The sequence below is a fragment of the Panthera pardus genome, unplaced genomic scaffold (genome assembly GCF_024362965.1).
Source record: "Panthera pardus isolate Hobbes unplaced genomic scaffold, ASM2436296v1 HiC_scaffold_25, whole genome shotgun sequence".
NCBI classification, from domain to species: Eukaryota; Metazoa; Chordata; class Mammalia; order Carnivora; family Felidae; genus Panthera; species Panthera pardus.
This window is the reverse complement of record NW_026526821.1, coordinates 6,575,928-6,590,645: the sequence shown is the minus strand read 5'-3', so window position 1 is coordinate 6,590,645 and position 14,718 is coordinate 6,575,928. Positions and strand designations below refer to the sequence as shown.

Below are 14,718 nucleotides of genomic sequence, written 5' to 3'. Positions count from 1 at the left end.
AGTGGTGGAGCCAACGGCCCGCCAGACTGTGGCCGTTCTAGCGCCTGCGGTGCCCTCCGGGACCCGACATTTGTCAGCGAGACAGCATTTCCTTGGCGTCAGTCAGCGTTGTCGCGCAAGAGATAAAGTCGGAGGAGGTTAACGAACCCCTCGAACGCGCCAGTAAGTAAGATGGCGAGAAGGGCAGGCGAGAGTGGGGCCGATCGATAGCGCAGCGCTCGGCGCCTCACCCTGTGCGCGTGCGCAGTGAACGTGCGCTCGGAGCGATCGATCGGACAGATTTCGTGCCTCCATTTTTCCGGGAGAGAGCGGGAGACCGAGAGAGCCGGACTAGCGGGTACTGGGGGGCTGGGATGCATGGAGAGCGGCTGGTGCGGTCCGCTGGGGTCTTCACGGGACCCCCGGAAAGACGAGCGCGGCGGGAAGGCCCGATAGTGAGCGGGGTGGCATGCCCCCTGAGTTGCCGGGCTCGGCCTGCACACCCCTTCCTCTTCCTCCAAGGCCTCGCTCCCGCCCCCTCTCCATCCTTGGTGCGCTTCTGTGGCGGGACGGTGGCGGAGCCTAGTGAGGGGGCGTCTGTGTTCTCGCCCTGGTCCCCCCTTCCAGTTCCCGGGTGTAAACAGTTTCTAGGTCCTGTTCTTCCTGATCTCGGGCCTCGCCTGCAAACTGGGGATGGTAATTAGGCACCTACTAGCGCAGGGAGCGAACGTTCTGTGAGAGTTGAGAAGCGGGGCTCGGCCTTTTCTTTTTGAATCTTTGTACACGCCGTGATGCTCCTGGCATGAGTGCAGAGACGGGATAGAATAGTGGTTAAGTTCTGGGCTCTGGTCTGGGCAGTCCTGGCGGCCACTTGACGAGTTACTCGGCCACGTTTTATTTTCAGTTTCCTAACTTCTTTGTGCCGATTTCATCATCTCTATCGTGCCCTAGTGCTGTCTGCACAAGCATAGATTTATATACATTTGCTTCTACATGTGCTTGAATACTTTGAAGGATTTCATTCAATGACCTAATGCTTGTAAAGTGCTTAGCACAGTGTCTGGCAAGTGCTTACAAACGTTAGCTGTTGTTAGTAACACCCATCAGTGCAGCACGGAGAGGACTCAAGCTCTGGGGTCAAATACCCGGAGTAAAGATCCAGGCTTTGCTATTTACAAGCTCTTTGATCCCATGTAAGTTAACCTCTCTGGCCCTCCTGTTACCTATCTCTAAAATAGGATTAGATGAGTATTCAGTGAGGTAATGCGTATTAGTTGCTTATGTGATGGGTGTCATACACTACCCTGAATGTCTAATTTTAGCTAGTTTGTCATTAAGCTTTTAAGGAGCACTAAAGGTCGTCGTGAGGAACCACACAGTCTCTAGAGTCAAACCACCTGCATTCTAGTCCAGGTTTCTGCAAGCACTAGTCGTGGGACCTTGGACAAGTTATTTTCCCTCCTCATCGTTAACACGATCACAGGGCTTCTCTTACAGGATGGTGTTGAGGATTAAGTGAGATAAAGCATAATGAACGCTCAGTAAATGTTAGCTATTCTCATTATCAGTAGCTCCAGTTATTCTCCGGAGGGAGTTAGAAAACATGGTTTCCCACTTCTTTCCTATAACACACCCCTCCTTCCAGAATCAGTCCCTGTAAAGTACAGCAGTACCAGGCAGTGCTGGTGTTACTGCTTACTCCTCTCCTTTCTTGTATTCATCCCCCCACCCTGTCTCTCTCTCTCTCTCTGCCTTATACTCTGACTTCCAATTTCTTGTCTGCCTTCGACTTCTGTTCTTTATTGCTGTTCCCAGGCTCCCGTGCCCTTCTGATAGCTGTCCAGACACACATACACATACGAATATTGATTTTTGAAAGTCAAAGTTATCTACTGTCCACCAGTTGCAGGTTTTTGTTTTTGTTTTTGTTTTTGTTTTTTTGCATAAACCAGAAACCATCCTCTACAGTTTTCATTTTACTTTATAAGAGAGAGCTTAAAAACTTGGAAACCAATCCAAGTGCACAGTCCTTTAGGTTTTTGCCCTTTTTTTCCTTTTTTTTTTTTAAAGTTTATTTATTTTGAGAGAGAGTGAGCAGGGAGAGGCAGAGAGAGGGAGGAGAGAGAATCCCAAGCAGGCTCTGCAGTGTCAGCGCAGAGCCTGATGTTTGTGATGATTCACAAACCCTGAAACCATGCCCTGAGCTGAAATCGAGAGTCAGATGCTTAACTGACTGAGCTACCCAGGCACCCCTTTCCGTTTTTTATACTCGTTTTGGCCATACCCTATTTGCCAATATTTTATTAAGCAATTTGTTTTTGAATCTTTCCAAGCATTCAACTTGATTTAGTTTTCATAGCGTGGTGGCTTGTTTGCCCTCATGTTTTTATTACTATATAATTAAGTTATATAATTTAACAAAGTCGGTTACCTTAAAACATGTTTTAAGAATGAACATAACTCAGGGCGTCTGGGTGGCTCAGTCGGTTGAGCGGCCGACTTCACTCAGGTCGTGATCTCATAGTTCATGGGTTGAAGCCCTGCGTTAGGCTCTGTGCTGACCTTTCGGAGCCTGAAGCCTGCTTTGGATTCTGTGTCTCCCTCTCTCTCTGCCCCTCCCCCACTCACTCTCTGTCTCTCTCAAAAATAAATAAACATTAAAAAAAGAAAACTTAAAATTTTTTTTTTTAACATTTATTTATTTTTGAGACAGAGAGAGAGCATGAACAGGGGAGGGTCAGAGAAAGAGGGAGACACAGAATCTGAAACAGGCTCCAGGCTCTGAGCCATCAGCACAGAGCCCGATGCGGGGCTTGAACCCACGGACCGCGAGATCATGACCTGAGCCAAAGTCGGCCGCTTAACTGACTGAGCCACCCAGGCGCCCCCCCAAAAAAAAACTTTAAAAAACAAAAAAAGAATGAACATAACTCAGAGTGCCTGGATAGCTCAGTCTGTTAATTGTCCGACTCTTGATCTCAGCTCGAGTCATGATCTCACAGTTGCAAGATTGAGCACTGCATCTTGGGTCCTGCTTGGGATTCTCTCTCCCTGCCCCTCCCCTGCTTCTGCTCTCTCAAATAAATAAACTTAAAAAAAAAAAAACAAAAAAAAACATAGCTGACATTAGTAAACATACAGCTTACCTGGTGGAAACAGTAATGTCTAGGCATTCAACAATAGTAGCCATCTTCCCTACTGCAAAAACCAGTCGGTGTTTTCTTAACAGAAGAAACAGAAGACTCTGGGATAGCAGAATAGAATAAAAGTGGCAGGTGGGTAGTATGACAGAGAATAGTTGATGAAAAGAAGTTCTGTAAATAGTTGCTGGTGCGATTTGAGTAATTTCTGTGTGCTACTGTGCTCAATGCTCCGCACGTGCCATCTGTTTTTACCTTTGCTAACGTGCTTGACAGCTGAGGAACCTGACCTCGGAGGAACGAGGTCACTGACCGAAGATGATGCAACCAGCAGGGCCGGGACGGAAGCCCCGCCGGTCTGCCCGGACTGCTGCGTGGCTTCCGTGATTTACCGGTGCCTCTGCCCTTCACCATCCCTGTTTTCTCCCCTTGCAGCTGCCACGGAGATTGTCTTCGTCTTCTCCAAGATGTACAGAACCAAAGTGGGCTTGAAGGACCGCCAGCAGCTGTACAAGCTGATCATCAGCCAGCTGCTCTACGATGGCTATATTAGCATCGCTAATGGCCTCATCAACGAAATCAAGCCGCAGTCCGTCTGTGCGCCCTCGGAGCAGCTCCTGCATCTCATCAAACTAGGTAGCTTGGGGACGCGTGGACTCCTTGACAAGGTTCCAGAGGTCTTCGCGATCAGAATTTTTCCCGATGGTTTTTGTTCAGTCTTAGTGCCCAGTATCTGTCAGGTACAGTGGTAGGTACTGAAAGGGTAAGCAAACCCCAGATTATGAAGATTTCAAACCAGCTGTAGCCCCAGGATCTCTATGAGAATTATCTGGAACATTCTGTCATTGTTTTATTGACTGCAGATTTCAACTCACATGTCATCTCAGAGTCCTTTTCACTTTTTTGAAAATAACCCGCTATCTTCCCCAGACCTCCCCAGTTATTCTACAACAACAACCCCATTTCCTTCGTGACAGAATCACTCTCCGAAATGTACTTCATTGTTTCAGGTTGTTTCCCACACGTCTGCACCTTCCCCAAGAAAGGACAGCACGTGCAATAAACATCAGGATCTCTGTCTCGTTCAACAGTACATCCTGGTGCTTGCCTGGGCTGTAGAAAGCACTCTGTAAAATATAGACATCCCAATATGTTTATACCCTTTGACTTAGCGATGCCAGTTTTTATGTGTTTTTTTTTTTTTTAATTTTTTTTAATGTTTATTTTTGAGAGAAAGAGACAGTGTTTTTGAGAGAAAGAGACAGAGTTGGGGGGGGGGGGTGGGGCACAGAGAGCAAGGGACACACAGAATCTGAAATAGGTTCCAGGCTCTGAGCTGTCAGCACAGAGCTTGAGGCGGGGCTCGAACTTGTGAACGTTGAGATCATGACCTAGGCCAAAGTCAGACACAACCGACTGAGCCACCCAGGCGCCCCATGGTATTTTGTTTTGTTTTGTTTTAATTTAAAAAAGCAATGTTTTCTCATGTTTGTTTTTGAGAGAGACAGAGCACAAGCGGGGAAGGGGCAGAGAGAGAGGCTCCAAAGAGTGGAAGAATCCAAAGCAGGCTCCAGGCCCTGAGCTGTCAGCACAGAGCCCGATGTGGGACTCAAACTCACAAGCTGTGAGATCATGACCTGAGCTAAAGTCAGACACTTAACCAACTGAGCCACCCAGGTGCCCCTAGCAATGCCAGTTTTGAGAATTTGTTCCGAGGAAATAAAACAAAAACAACTGAAATATCCAACGATAAGAAATTCGTTGTGAATGTTCTTGTATCCTCAAATTGGGTCCAACCACACGATGTAGATAAAAATTACACTGGCCAGATTTTTATTCTGTTTGAGTAAATGAACAAGTGAGTTACAACATGTCATATGGTTTGGTTCTATTTTTGTTGCAAGAATTGTAACAACTGTGCATGGAGAAAGGTCCAGAAGAATTCATCCCACCATTTTAACAGTAATTATCTCTGAGTAATCTAATACAAGGTCATTTTTGTGTTCATCTCTATTCCTAATTTTTCTTATACTAATAAACATACTCATACTGTTTATACGGTACATGAAGTTATTTTTCAATTTAAAATGCATTTTCTTGAAAAACTTGTTTATTTAAATATCAACAGTCTTTCGACTACATTTCACTAATGTTAGTGCTAACAGTGTATCTGTCTTAATGAGCCCCAGAGCTGCTACTAACAGATCTCAGCACTAAAAATATTAAAATTCAGAACGAGAAAAAATGGGCAGCTTAACTATAGAACTGCTTTTTTTGAGTTTCTGTAGTCGTAGTTACAGTAGAAAATTTTGGAAGCAAAAAAACAGGGGGAGGTGACGTGACCTATTGAGCCTGACCTTCCGCAGTCAATGTTCTATTGCCTACAGTGTTGTCACTGAACATACACCCGGGTTGACATATACATAATTTTGTGAAGGGTTAAGTGTCAGGCCACTCCAAGACAGAGTAAGTTGATCTTGGCCAACATCTTTCCCAGTTTGGATCCAGAATTTTGTCTTGGCTTTTTAAAATGACATTTTTGCACACACTTAATTTTGGTTCATTTCAGGAATGGAAAACGACGATACTGCAGTTCAGTATGCAATTGGTCGTTCAGATACAGTGGCCCCTGGCACGGGGATTGACCTGGAATTTGATGCTGACGTCCAAACTATGTCCCCAGAGGCTTCAGAGTACGAAACGTGCTATGTCACATCCCACAAAGGCCCCTGCCGCGTAGCCACCTACAGCAGAGACGGGCAGTTAATAGCCACCGGATCTGCCGATGCTTCCATCAAGATACTTGACACGGAAAGAATGTTGGCCAAGAGTGCCATGCCAATAGAGGTAAAAATCCCAGCAACGTACGTACTGTCTGTCTGTCGCTCGCTGCTCGTCGGGAGAGTGAGAGACTAGTTTAGACCAGCTTTAACTTAGCATAATCGGGGGCTTTGAGTCCGATTTTGCCCTTTGAGCATCTCTTTTCTCGTTGGTCTAGGTCATGATGAATGAGACTGCACAACAGAACATGGAAAACCACCCAGTGATCCGAACGCTTTATGACCACGTAGATGAAGTCACATGTCTCGCTTTCCACCCAACAGAACAGATCCTTGCCTCTGGTTCCAGGGATTATACTCTGAAGTTATTTGATTATTCCAAACCATCTGCAAAAAGAGCCTTCAAGTACATTCAGGTTAGGAATGTTTAGAAAGGAGCTATCCAGTTTCTTCTTAAAAGCAAAGAGCACTTGGGGCGCCTGGGTGGCGCAGTCGGCTAAGCGTCAGACTTCAGCCAGGTCACGATCTCGCGGTCCGTGAGTTCGAGCCCCGCGTCAGGCTCTGGGCTGATGGCTCAGAGCCTGGAGCCTGTTTCCGATTCTGTGTCTCCCTCTCTCTCTGCCCCTCCCCCGTTCATGCTCTGTCTCTCTCTGTGCCAAAAATAAATAAAAAACGTTGAAAAAAAAAAAATTTAAAAAAAAAAAGCAAAGAGCACTTATTGTATGACTGTTCCTGTTCTTAAAGTAGCCTCAGGGATCATCTTACAAAACGAAGCAGCTGCAAGGACGCGTGCTGCAGGTGGCACGGGAATCAGTGCGTTGGCCCGTGGTTCCCACGCTGTCACGCACCCACTTTCTCTGGTCACAGTTTATGCAACAGGGGTTCAGAACCTGTGTCACTCTTTCAAAGTCGCAGATCCCTGTTTAAAGGTGAAACAGTCACTTCACCGAAGTGTAACTCAACGGGAATCAAAAAATTATTCAGTTGAAACTCTCAGACGTTTACTGGAAAAGCGATACTGCAAAAGTGATATTTTGAGTGTGCAGTAAAGAAATACTAATGTTTTAGTAGTGGCTTCCACCTTTTAGTAATTGAACTGAGTTTTTTACTCAGTATTTGGAGCCGTAGGACAGATTAAAGAAGCTGTCCACACGTACAAGTTGTGTTTATCCTCATTCGTTAACGTGTGAAACTATCCTAGCTTGATGATGCTCCATTCTGAGTTCTCCCGGTGCTCGTTTGCAAATGACGAAGCTCACTTCCACGGTTCTGGGAATATAATCCCACCAGTAGCTGGTTTTTAAAATCTCTGTTCAAATGATACCTTCACGTATTTTACAAAGTTCGTCGTTCCTTCTTCTGCCTTGTAACATCTGATCGTTGTTTTATGTATTCTGTCCGTCAACCAGATATTTTCCACATTTTCTCTGCATTTAATTATTCACCAGCCGCTTAATGTGTCTGTCCTAACAGGAAGCTGAAATGCTACGCTCGATCTCTTTTCATCCTTCCGGAGACTTTATACTCGTTGGGACTCAGCATCCTACTCTTCGGCTTTATGATATCAACACGTTTCAGTGTTTTGTCTCTTGCAATCCTCAAGATCAACACACCGATGCTATATGCTCCGTTAATTACAATCCCAGCGCCAACATGTATGTAACCGGTAGCAAGGACGGCTGCATCAAGCTGTGGGATGGTGTCTCGAATCGATGCATCACAACCTTTGAGAAGGCGCATGACGGTGCTGAAGTTTGTTCTGCCATTTTCTCCAAAAATTCCAAGTACATTCTCTCCAGTGGAAAAGACTCCGTAGCTAAACTTTGGGAGATATCAACAGGACGGACACTGGTCAGATACACAGGTACGTGAAAAGTTGCTATTACCTCTTCTGTAGCATTTTCTGGCTTCCAGAAGAGAGCCACACGATAAATGTATGCGTTGAGCAAGGCAGATGTTACACCTCTTTTAGGTAAGAAGGCAAAGCCTAGAGGTTAAGTAGTTTAGCCAAGGCTACAGTTGGTAAGAGCTGGAAATAGAACCTTAGTTTCTGAACTGTGTTCTTCTCAGTACGTCGCAGCTTCAACTAGATGTGAGTCTGTGCCAGTAAGATTGAGACTCTGGTGGTCCGTTTGTAGACCAGTGGTCTGCCCTTTTCCCTCAGAAACATGAAAGCAGTCCAGAGAAAAGGCGGAGTCAGTGGATGTCAGTGAGTGTACACATTAGGGAAGGAAGGCGGAGAGGGACCATCTAGGCCTGTTCGTAAGAGAGCACAGCTACCCTGACAGTTACTTGGTAATGAATGTTGTCAAAATATTGTCTAATTCTTCTGTTCCTCGGGGCAGCAAAGGCTGTTGTTTGGTAGCAAACCTCCAGGAAAGTTCAACTAGTTTCCTCTGTTGTGAGATGTTTGTGTCCCACACTAAAATCACCATAACCAGAACTTTAAAACTCTACAAGAAAACACCACCAGGACCGCCTGGGTGGCTCAGTCGGTTAAGCATCTGACTTCACCTCGGGTCATGATCTCACAGTTCGTGGATTTGAGATTCGAGCCCCGCGTCGGGCTCTGTGCTGACAGCTCAGAGCCTGGAGCCTGCTTCATATTCTGTGTCTCCCTCTCTCTCTGTCTCTGTCTCTCAAAAATAAACATCAAAAAAATTTTTAAAGAAAGAAAGCCACGCCGTCGTAAGGGCTCAGCTGTTACGGCAGTCGCTTCTCCTTTTAGAGAAGATTGAAGAGGCGGGGACGTCGGAGCCACCAGGGTGCAGCATCATCCACCTCACATCCGTCTCCTGGGGACACTTTGCTTCCTGCCGTCCCTCTCTGGCTCTGACACAGACCGTACGGCTAGCAGGTCTTAGGAAGCGTCAGTTTCGTCCTCATTCTTGGTCCTTTGTAGAAACGCTTCTGTAGGCAGCTATTTTGGAAACCTTCCGCTAATTATTACTGTTAAAGGGCTGCGTGCTTGTTGCAAAAAGAAGATGCAAAAGTGGTCAAAGTAAAAGTGGGCGGGCCGTCTCCATCTTCAGCAGTAACAGCCGCCGTCCGGGTGTGATGTGTGCGCAGGGCACGCGCCAGATTCTCACAGCATTTCTTACGTTTGCTTTGTCCTGTGAACGGCAGAATGTTTTATGCTTCTGTGGGGCTGCCTGGTTTGCTTTGGCAGAGAATTGGGGTTTGATTTTAAAGTGAGATTATAGTGAATCGATACGCAAATTCCTTGTTTTCTAACTCACAGGCTAAGAGCCCATCATGCCAGCATGTTTAGGTCTGTGTTTCCAGTTTTAATGTTTAGTTAGAATTCAGTGGGTTTTTGAAATACTGAAGGAAAAAGAAAAGCTATCGAGCATTAGAAATTTCAGTGTGAGAAATTAATTCAGAAGACTAAATAAAATGCTGAGCTAGGGACACCGTGTAGCACGTGTAACAGACACCTGCCAGACACTGGGCAGTGAGCTCAAGGAGAGAGAGATGACCATCAGTTCTGCAGACCTAAGAAATGCACGTCAGAGTATCTTTTTGTATTCCCCAGATGGTAGGAATTTAAAAGGTTGATACTCTCTCGTATTGAACAACATTTGGGGAAGTTACATACTTCGTTGTTAAGGAGTGCTGATTGGAAACCTTCTAAAGGGGGGTTGGTGTCATGAATCATATTTTTCAGCATACGTATATATTTTGGACTCTTAGCAATTCAGCCTAAAAAGATCGCTGGCAGGTATGCCCACGCACACGTAGAAAGATGTCCGTCCCAACATAGTCTCGAAGAGGGGAGCGTTAGAGACAGCAGAAGTGTCCACCAGAAAGCACCGAGGGCACTCTTGTCACGCGTCCTTTTCACAGCGTGCGGCCCTTAAAAACAAACACAGGAACATTTGTGAGCACGTATGCCACTGGATGTGCCCTCACGCCAGTCCTCGCGACATCGTGTGGGTTGGTGCTGTAACTGTCCCCCAGAGAACGGAAGAGAAAGGTAAGACTTAAAGGTGCTACGTAATGTGTCCGTGTTCACGTCACTAGTAAGTGTTGAGCCCAGATGTGATGCCAGCGCCTCTCTCCTTATCCATTAAGCCGTATTCCATCTTTATAGATCTCTGCTGCACGGCTGTATCAAAATAGCATGTGATGTGAGCTCCGATTACAGAATACAGAGGTATTTACAGAGATATTTAGAAAGGATTCATCGAAATACTGACTCTGGGTGTAGAATTATCAGGCAGTTGTTCTTTTTAGACTTTATATGATATTTTAAACATAAAGTCTGTATTTTCACGGTCATAAAAAAGCCTAGAGCTTCTTTCTGGAGAGCGGGCGTTCAGACATCCCAGCAATTCTGTTCTAGGAATTTAATCCTGAGGAAATAGTATGTTCGGCATAAAGAATTTGTCAGCATAACTTGCAACCAGACGCCTCTAGCAGGAAAAGAATTACTAAATAGTAAGGGTGCTTCCAGATGGTGGTGTATTTTGCGGCCAGTAAAAAACACAGAAAAATGTACCTAATGAAAAGTTGGTTTAAACTATGACAGAAATGACCTATATGACACGGCACCAATTTTCTATTTTTTATTATTTTTTTAATGTTTTATTTCTTTTTGAGAGAGAGCGAACACAAGCGGGGGAGGGACTGAGGGGGAGGAGACACAGGATCCAAAGCGGGCTCTGTGCTGAGAGCAGCGAGCCCAGTGTGGTGCTCGAACTCCCGAACCACGAGCGAAGTTGGCCGCTCGACCAACTGAGCCGCCCCCACCCCCCGGGCGCCCCTGTATTTTTTTTTCTTAAGACGTCCCTGTGCCTGGAAGTACGTCGGGACGTTGACGGAGTCGGCTGCCTCAGGTGGTAGGTCGGTGGCGATTTATTTCTGCATGCTTCCTTGGAGGCTCCAAAATTATACGATAAATGCGTATTACTTCTGTTTTAAGACGCCGTTTTTACATCGACAGGGTAACGAACAGAAGGACGGCAGTGTGAGGGTCTAAAGTGTAGCCCTGGGGAGCTAGCCCTGCCACTCTGACCCTTAACCTCTCGTGTCCGCGCAGGGGCCGGCCTGAGCGGGCGGCAGGTGCACCGGACGCAGGCCGTGTTCAACCACACCGAGGACTACGTGCTGCTGCCGGACGAGCGGACCATCAGTCTGTGCTGCTGGGACTCCCGTACCGCCGAGCGTCGGAACCTGCTCTCCCTGGGCCACAACAACATCGTGCGCTGCATAGTGCACTCGCCCACCAACCCCGGCTTCATGACGTGCAGCGACGACTTCCGAGCCCGGTTCTGGTACCGGCGATCCACCACGGACTAGCCCGCCTTCCTTGCCCGGGGTTCTTTTCTCGAGGACTGTGCCCCTGCCCCCACCGGGTCCCGTCACCAGCTTCGGTAGTAAGTCACCGCGCCATCTGGCGGTTGTGCCGCCACCCCTCCGTCCTTGGATTTGTACGAAAGAATCTTTTTTTACCTTGATGCGGAATCATGGTGGGAAAAGTGGGAAACGCAGATCCGTGCGGTTGCTCTGCATTCACTGATTATCACAGTGTGATTTTCATCGGTTTTGTAAATACAGGACTTGCCACTTCTCTTGAATCTCTTGATCATTTGAGGAAAGGTAGAGTTTTCAAGTGCTTTCTCGATCTCCAGTGGATCTGTCGTGAGGGATTTTCATCCGGTGGTTCTGTCGACTTCTGTGCCTCTTCTACACACACCCTCTTTGTGTCTTTCTTTTCAGGACACATTTTGGCAGGTAGGTAGGCCTGCAGCTCTGAGAATCCAGAGCGTCGTGCCGTGTTAAAACCAGTTGAGAGAATCCATCAGTCCTCTCCTGAAATGATACCATTCTGATAATAAAGCTCAGATCTGCAACTTTAGTGTTCTACCTTTTTCACGTCAATAAAATTAATGGCCAGTTTTTCCCGAAGATTTCTAGGAAACGTATCTTTCGTCGTACCTCCCGCATTCTCCTTTCATTGCCCGCAATGCTTCTCTTCAGCAAATATTTCTGGTAAGGTTATTACCAGCGGATGGAAAACGTAATTGAAGATAAAGCCAATCTAATCAAAATTCGGTGAGCCCGCTGCTGCTCTCCGACCGTAGCTTATTTCACAGATGATTACTATTGATTGACTTTGTTCTTACATAATTTCAAATCTTATTTTTCAGTTCTCTTCAGCATGAATCATTCACTACTCGTCGCGGATGCACGTGGCAGCTATGTGCTTGTAAGATTTTTGCAATTAAATCTTGATCGAGGTTTTTCTTGAAACTTTCTAATTTAGAAAGTGACAGTATTTGTCTGGATTCAGCTCAAGCTAGGTGAGGGGACCCTAACCTCCCCTCTGCCAGATAGACTTTGGTTTATATTTATCCCCAAGTGCAAATACCTCATGCTCTGGGTAGGAATACCTAGAAATATAATCTAGGGTCAGTTGATAAAAATACTAAATAGATTGATTGTTTCATTTTACAGGAACTTTCAAATCTTCTGAAGTTTATTGCCTAAAAATTCTGTGTTAGTCATCCTCCTTAAGGATCATTTCACCTCTTTGGCCTGTGAAACCTTTTTAAGCATTCTTAATGTGTTAAATCTGTTTTCAGGTTTCCAAAGCTGTATTTTTCGGTCTGTAGTGAGTTTAGATTTATTTCTGTTTTGTGTCCTGATTCTCCAGTATTTGCACGTGACTGTGGGTGCTCCTTTATAGGATGAGAAGAAACCTGCTGAGTAGGAACAGGAATAACCAGTTCCATAAGGAAATTACAGACCAAAAGTCCTCACTTCTTTTTCTGGCTTTTCTTTTGCTTTCAACGTACGAAATTACAGCAGAGGCTGAACATGTTCCGCATTCCTCTGCTCTAGCACACGTGCTAGAATGACCACATGGCATTCCTGATTGAAGCTCCACTGGGTCTTTTTAACTGTTCGTGAATTTAAATAATGATGCCTACTTTTTCCAGTTTCTGGAATAGTCTCAGCCATGGATCTGAAGTTTCAGGACTTCTGTCTACAAGATCAAGATACTTTTCTGTGCTTCCAAAATAGACACATTTTTTCTTCTAAAAATCACATCAATATTTTGAACCGGTAAGAATGCCGGGAATATTACATGGACTCGGCCTCAGCATGTCATTAACTGTCCCACGTGACACCTGGTTTTCAAAAACGGTGAATGATAGGAACTTAGAACTTCTATGTTATTTTTTAAAGATATGTGATTTCTAAAATAAACTTTTTGTATATAATGATAATTTAAAGCTAGTCCTTTTTTTTTTTTTTTTTTTTTTTTTTTTTTTTTTTTTTTTTTGGACCTTGCTTTGAATGTTTAAATATTTGAACATGTGTTCTCCAACAGCAATCATGACTTTGGACTGGAAACCTTCATGCTCTTCTTTTAGTGTTTCATTCTAGAAGTACGATTTTTATAGCAGATCTCCTTTAGCTGTGTATCTCTTTTACTCTACAAATTTAAAATCTAAAAACTTTATAATTCCATTTCTTATGATGATTCAAAGAAACCAATCTTTTACCTTAAACTTTGGTTTCCCTTCGGAAGGGCAATGATGGGAATAGCCTCAGCTGTATTAGCGACATGTTAGGTAGTAAGGCAAGTCATTTCAATGTCACAGCTTCCTTTTCTGTGATTAAAGTGCTTAATCAAAATCATCCCCAACATGCACTCAATCAATGAAGTGATTTTTTTTTTTTTTTTTTTTTTTTTAAACACAGCAAGATACAAACAGATTTGGGGGAAGACTTCTGTTTCTGAAAATACAGTGGACCAGATACTCTAGAGAGCCCTTTCAATACATACCTGTTTAGAATTTATTTTTAATCTCTAAATAGATGGCTGAGCTAGCAAGAATTTCTCAGGCAGTTCCTGAGAGGCAGAAACAACCAAAACCCACAAATCTAGACCATCAGGACCGATGGGGCATCCAGCTGAACCAAGGGCATTTGTCACTCCCCTAGAGCCTAATGATTCCTGAGCTCTGACCACAAGGTGGGAGCTTTGATCAAGACCTAGAAAGAAAGGTACCCAGAACCCAGAACCCAAAAGGTACCCCCTACCCTCCAAAGGGTGAACTTGCCAAAAGCCCTGCCTCCAGGAAAGAGGACACCTGCCTGCCTGGATGCTGGCTCGGGTTTGTGGGGCAGATCTTAACGAGAATCCCATCTATAAACTATTTGTCCAAGTAAGGTGGGAACGACTCACACTACCTATGTGGCTTGGAGAAAAGCAAGCTGAGAATTTAAAGCAACTCCCATTGACGGTGGCCAAAGACACCTGACAGAAAGAAGCCAGCACAATTTAAGGAGGAACACCTCTTTCCCCCAGGCCTCCGTTCTCTCAGATACAGATCTAAGAATCAGGGGTTCATAATCCAGTATGTGAGGAAACAGCCGCCGTGATGAGAAGCAGTAGAAACTAGAGTCGCACTTGGAGACTTGGAATTCTCAGACGCACGGTACGTGAGTGTGTCCGATGTGAAGATCTCAAACGGGACCGAGGACAGAGACTAGGAAGTGACCCGGTGGATTGAAACAACAAAACCTTCGGGAAAATGGTCATTTCTATAGCGTTCATTCTTCATGCCCTTGGCCTTTTTTGGGCGCTTTTCTCCGCCTTCCAACACACTTGGCGGGCATTCTAATCTGTGAAGCCTCTTTCCCACTCACCCTTTGGTGAATTTACTCTTCGCATTCTGGCTGCTCACCCCACCATGAGGCCTTATCCTGGGGCACCATTTTCTGCCCTGGGTTTTCCGGTGCTCCCTGTTAGCACCCGGCCTTCCCCCCAGCGGCACCTCGACACCTGCAGCATTTCCTTTGCA

The 14,718-nt window shown here is 45.4% G+C and overlaps 1 protein-coding gene across 2 annotated transcripts; it reads left to right on the top strand.

Annotated features, from left to right (window-relative positions):
* Positions 1-56: 56 nt before the first annotated feature.
* On the top strand, positions 57-13,134 carry CSTF1 (cleavage stimulation factor subunit 1). 2 transcript variants are annotated; one of them, XM_019458099.2, is made up of 6 exons: positions 57-162; positions 3,555-3,755; positions 5,689-5,966; positions 6,118-6,315; positions 7,373-7,763; positions 10,941-13,134. In XM_019458099.2, the coding sequence occupies exons 2-6, from the start codon at positions 3,587-3,589 to the stop codon at positions 11,198-11,200; spliced, it is 1,296 nt and encodes a 431-aa protein (XP_019313644.1). In that variant the 5' UTR covers positions 57-162; positions 3,555-3,586; the 3' UTR covers positions 11,201-13,134. The 2 variants fall into 2 exon arrangements, with proteins under 2 accessions (XP_019313644.1, XP_019313643.1); XM_019458098.2 differs by lacking the exon at positions 57-162 and adding an exon at positions 237-337.
* Positions 13,135-14,718: the final 1,584 nt, after the last annotated feature.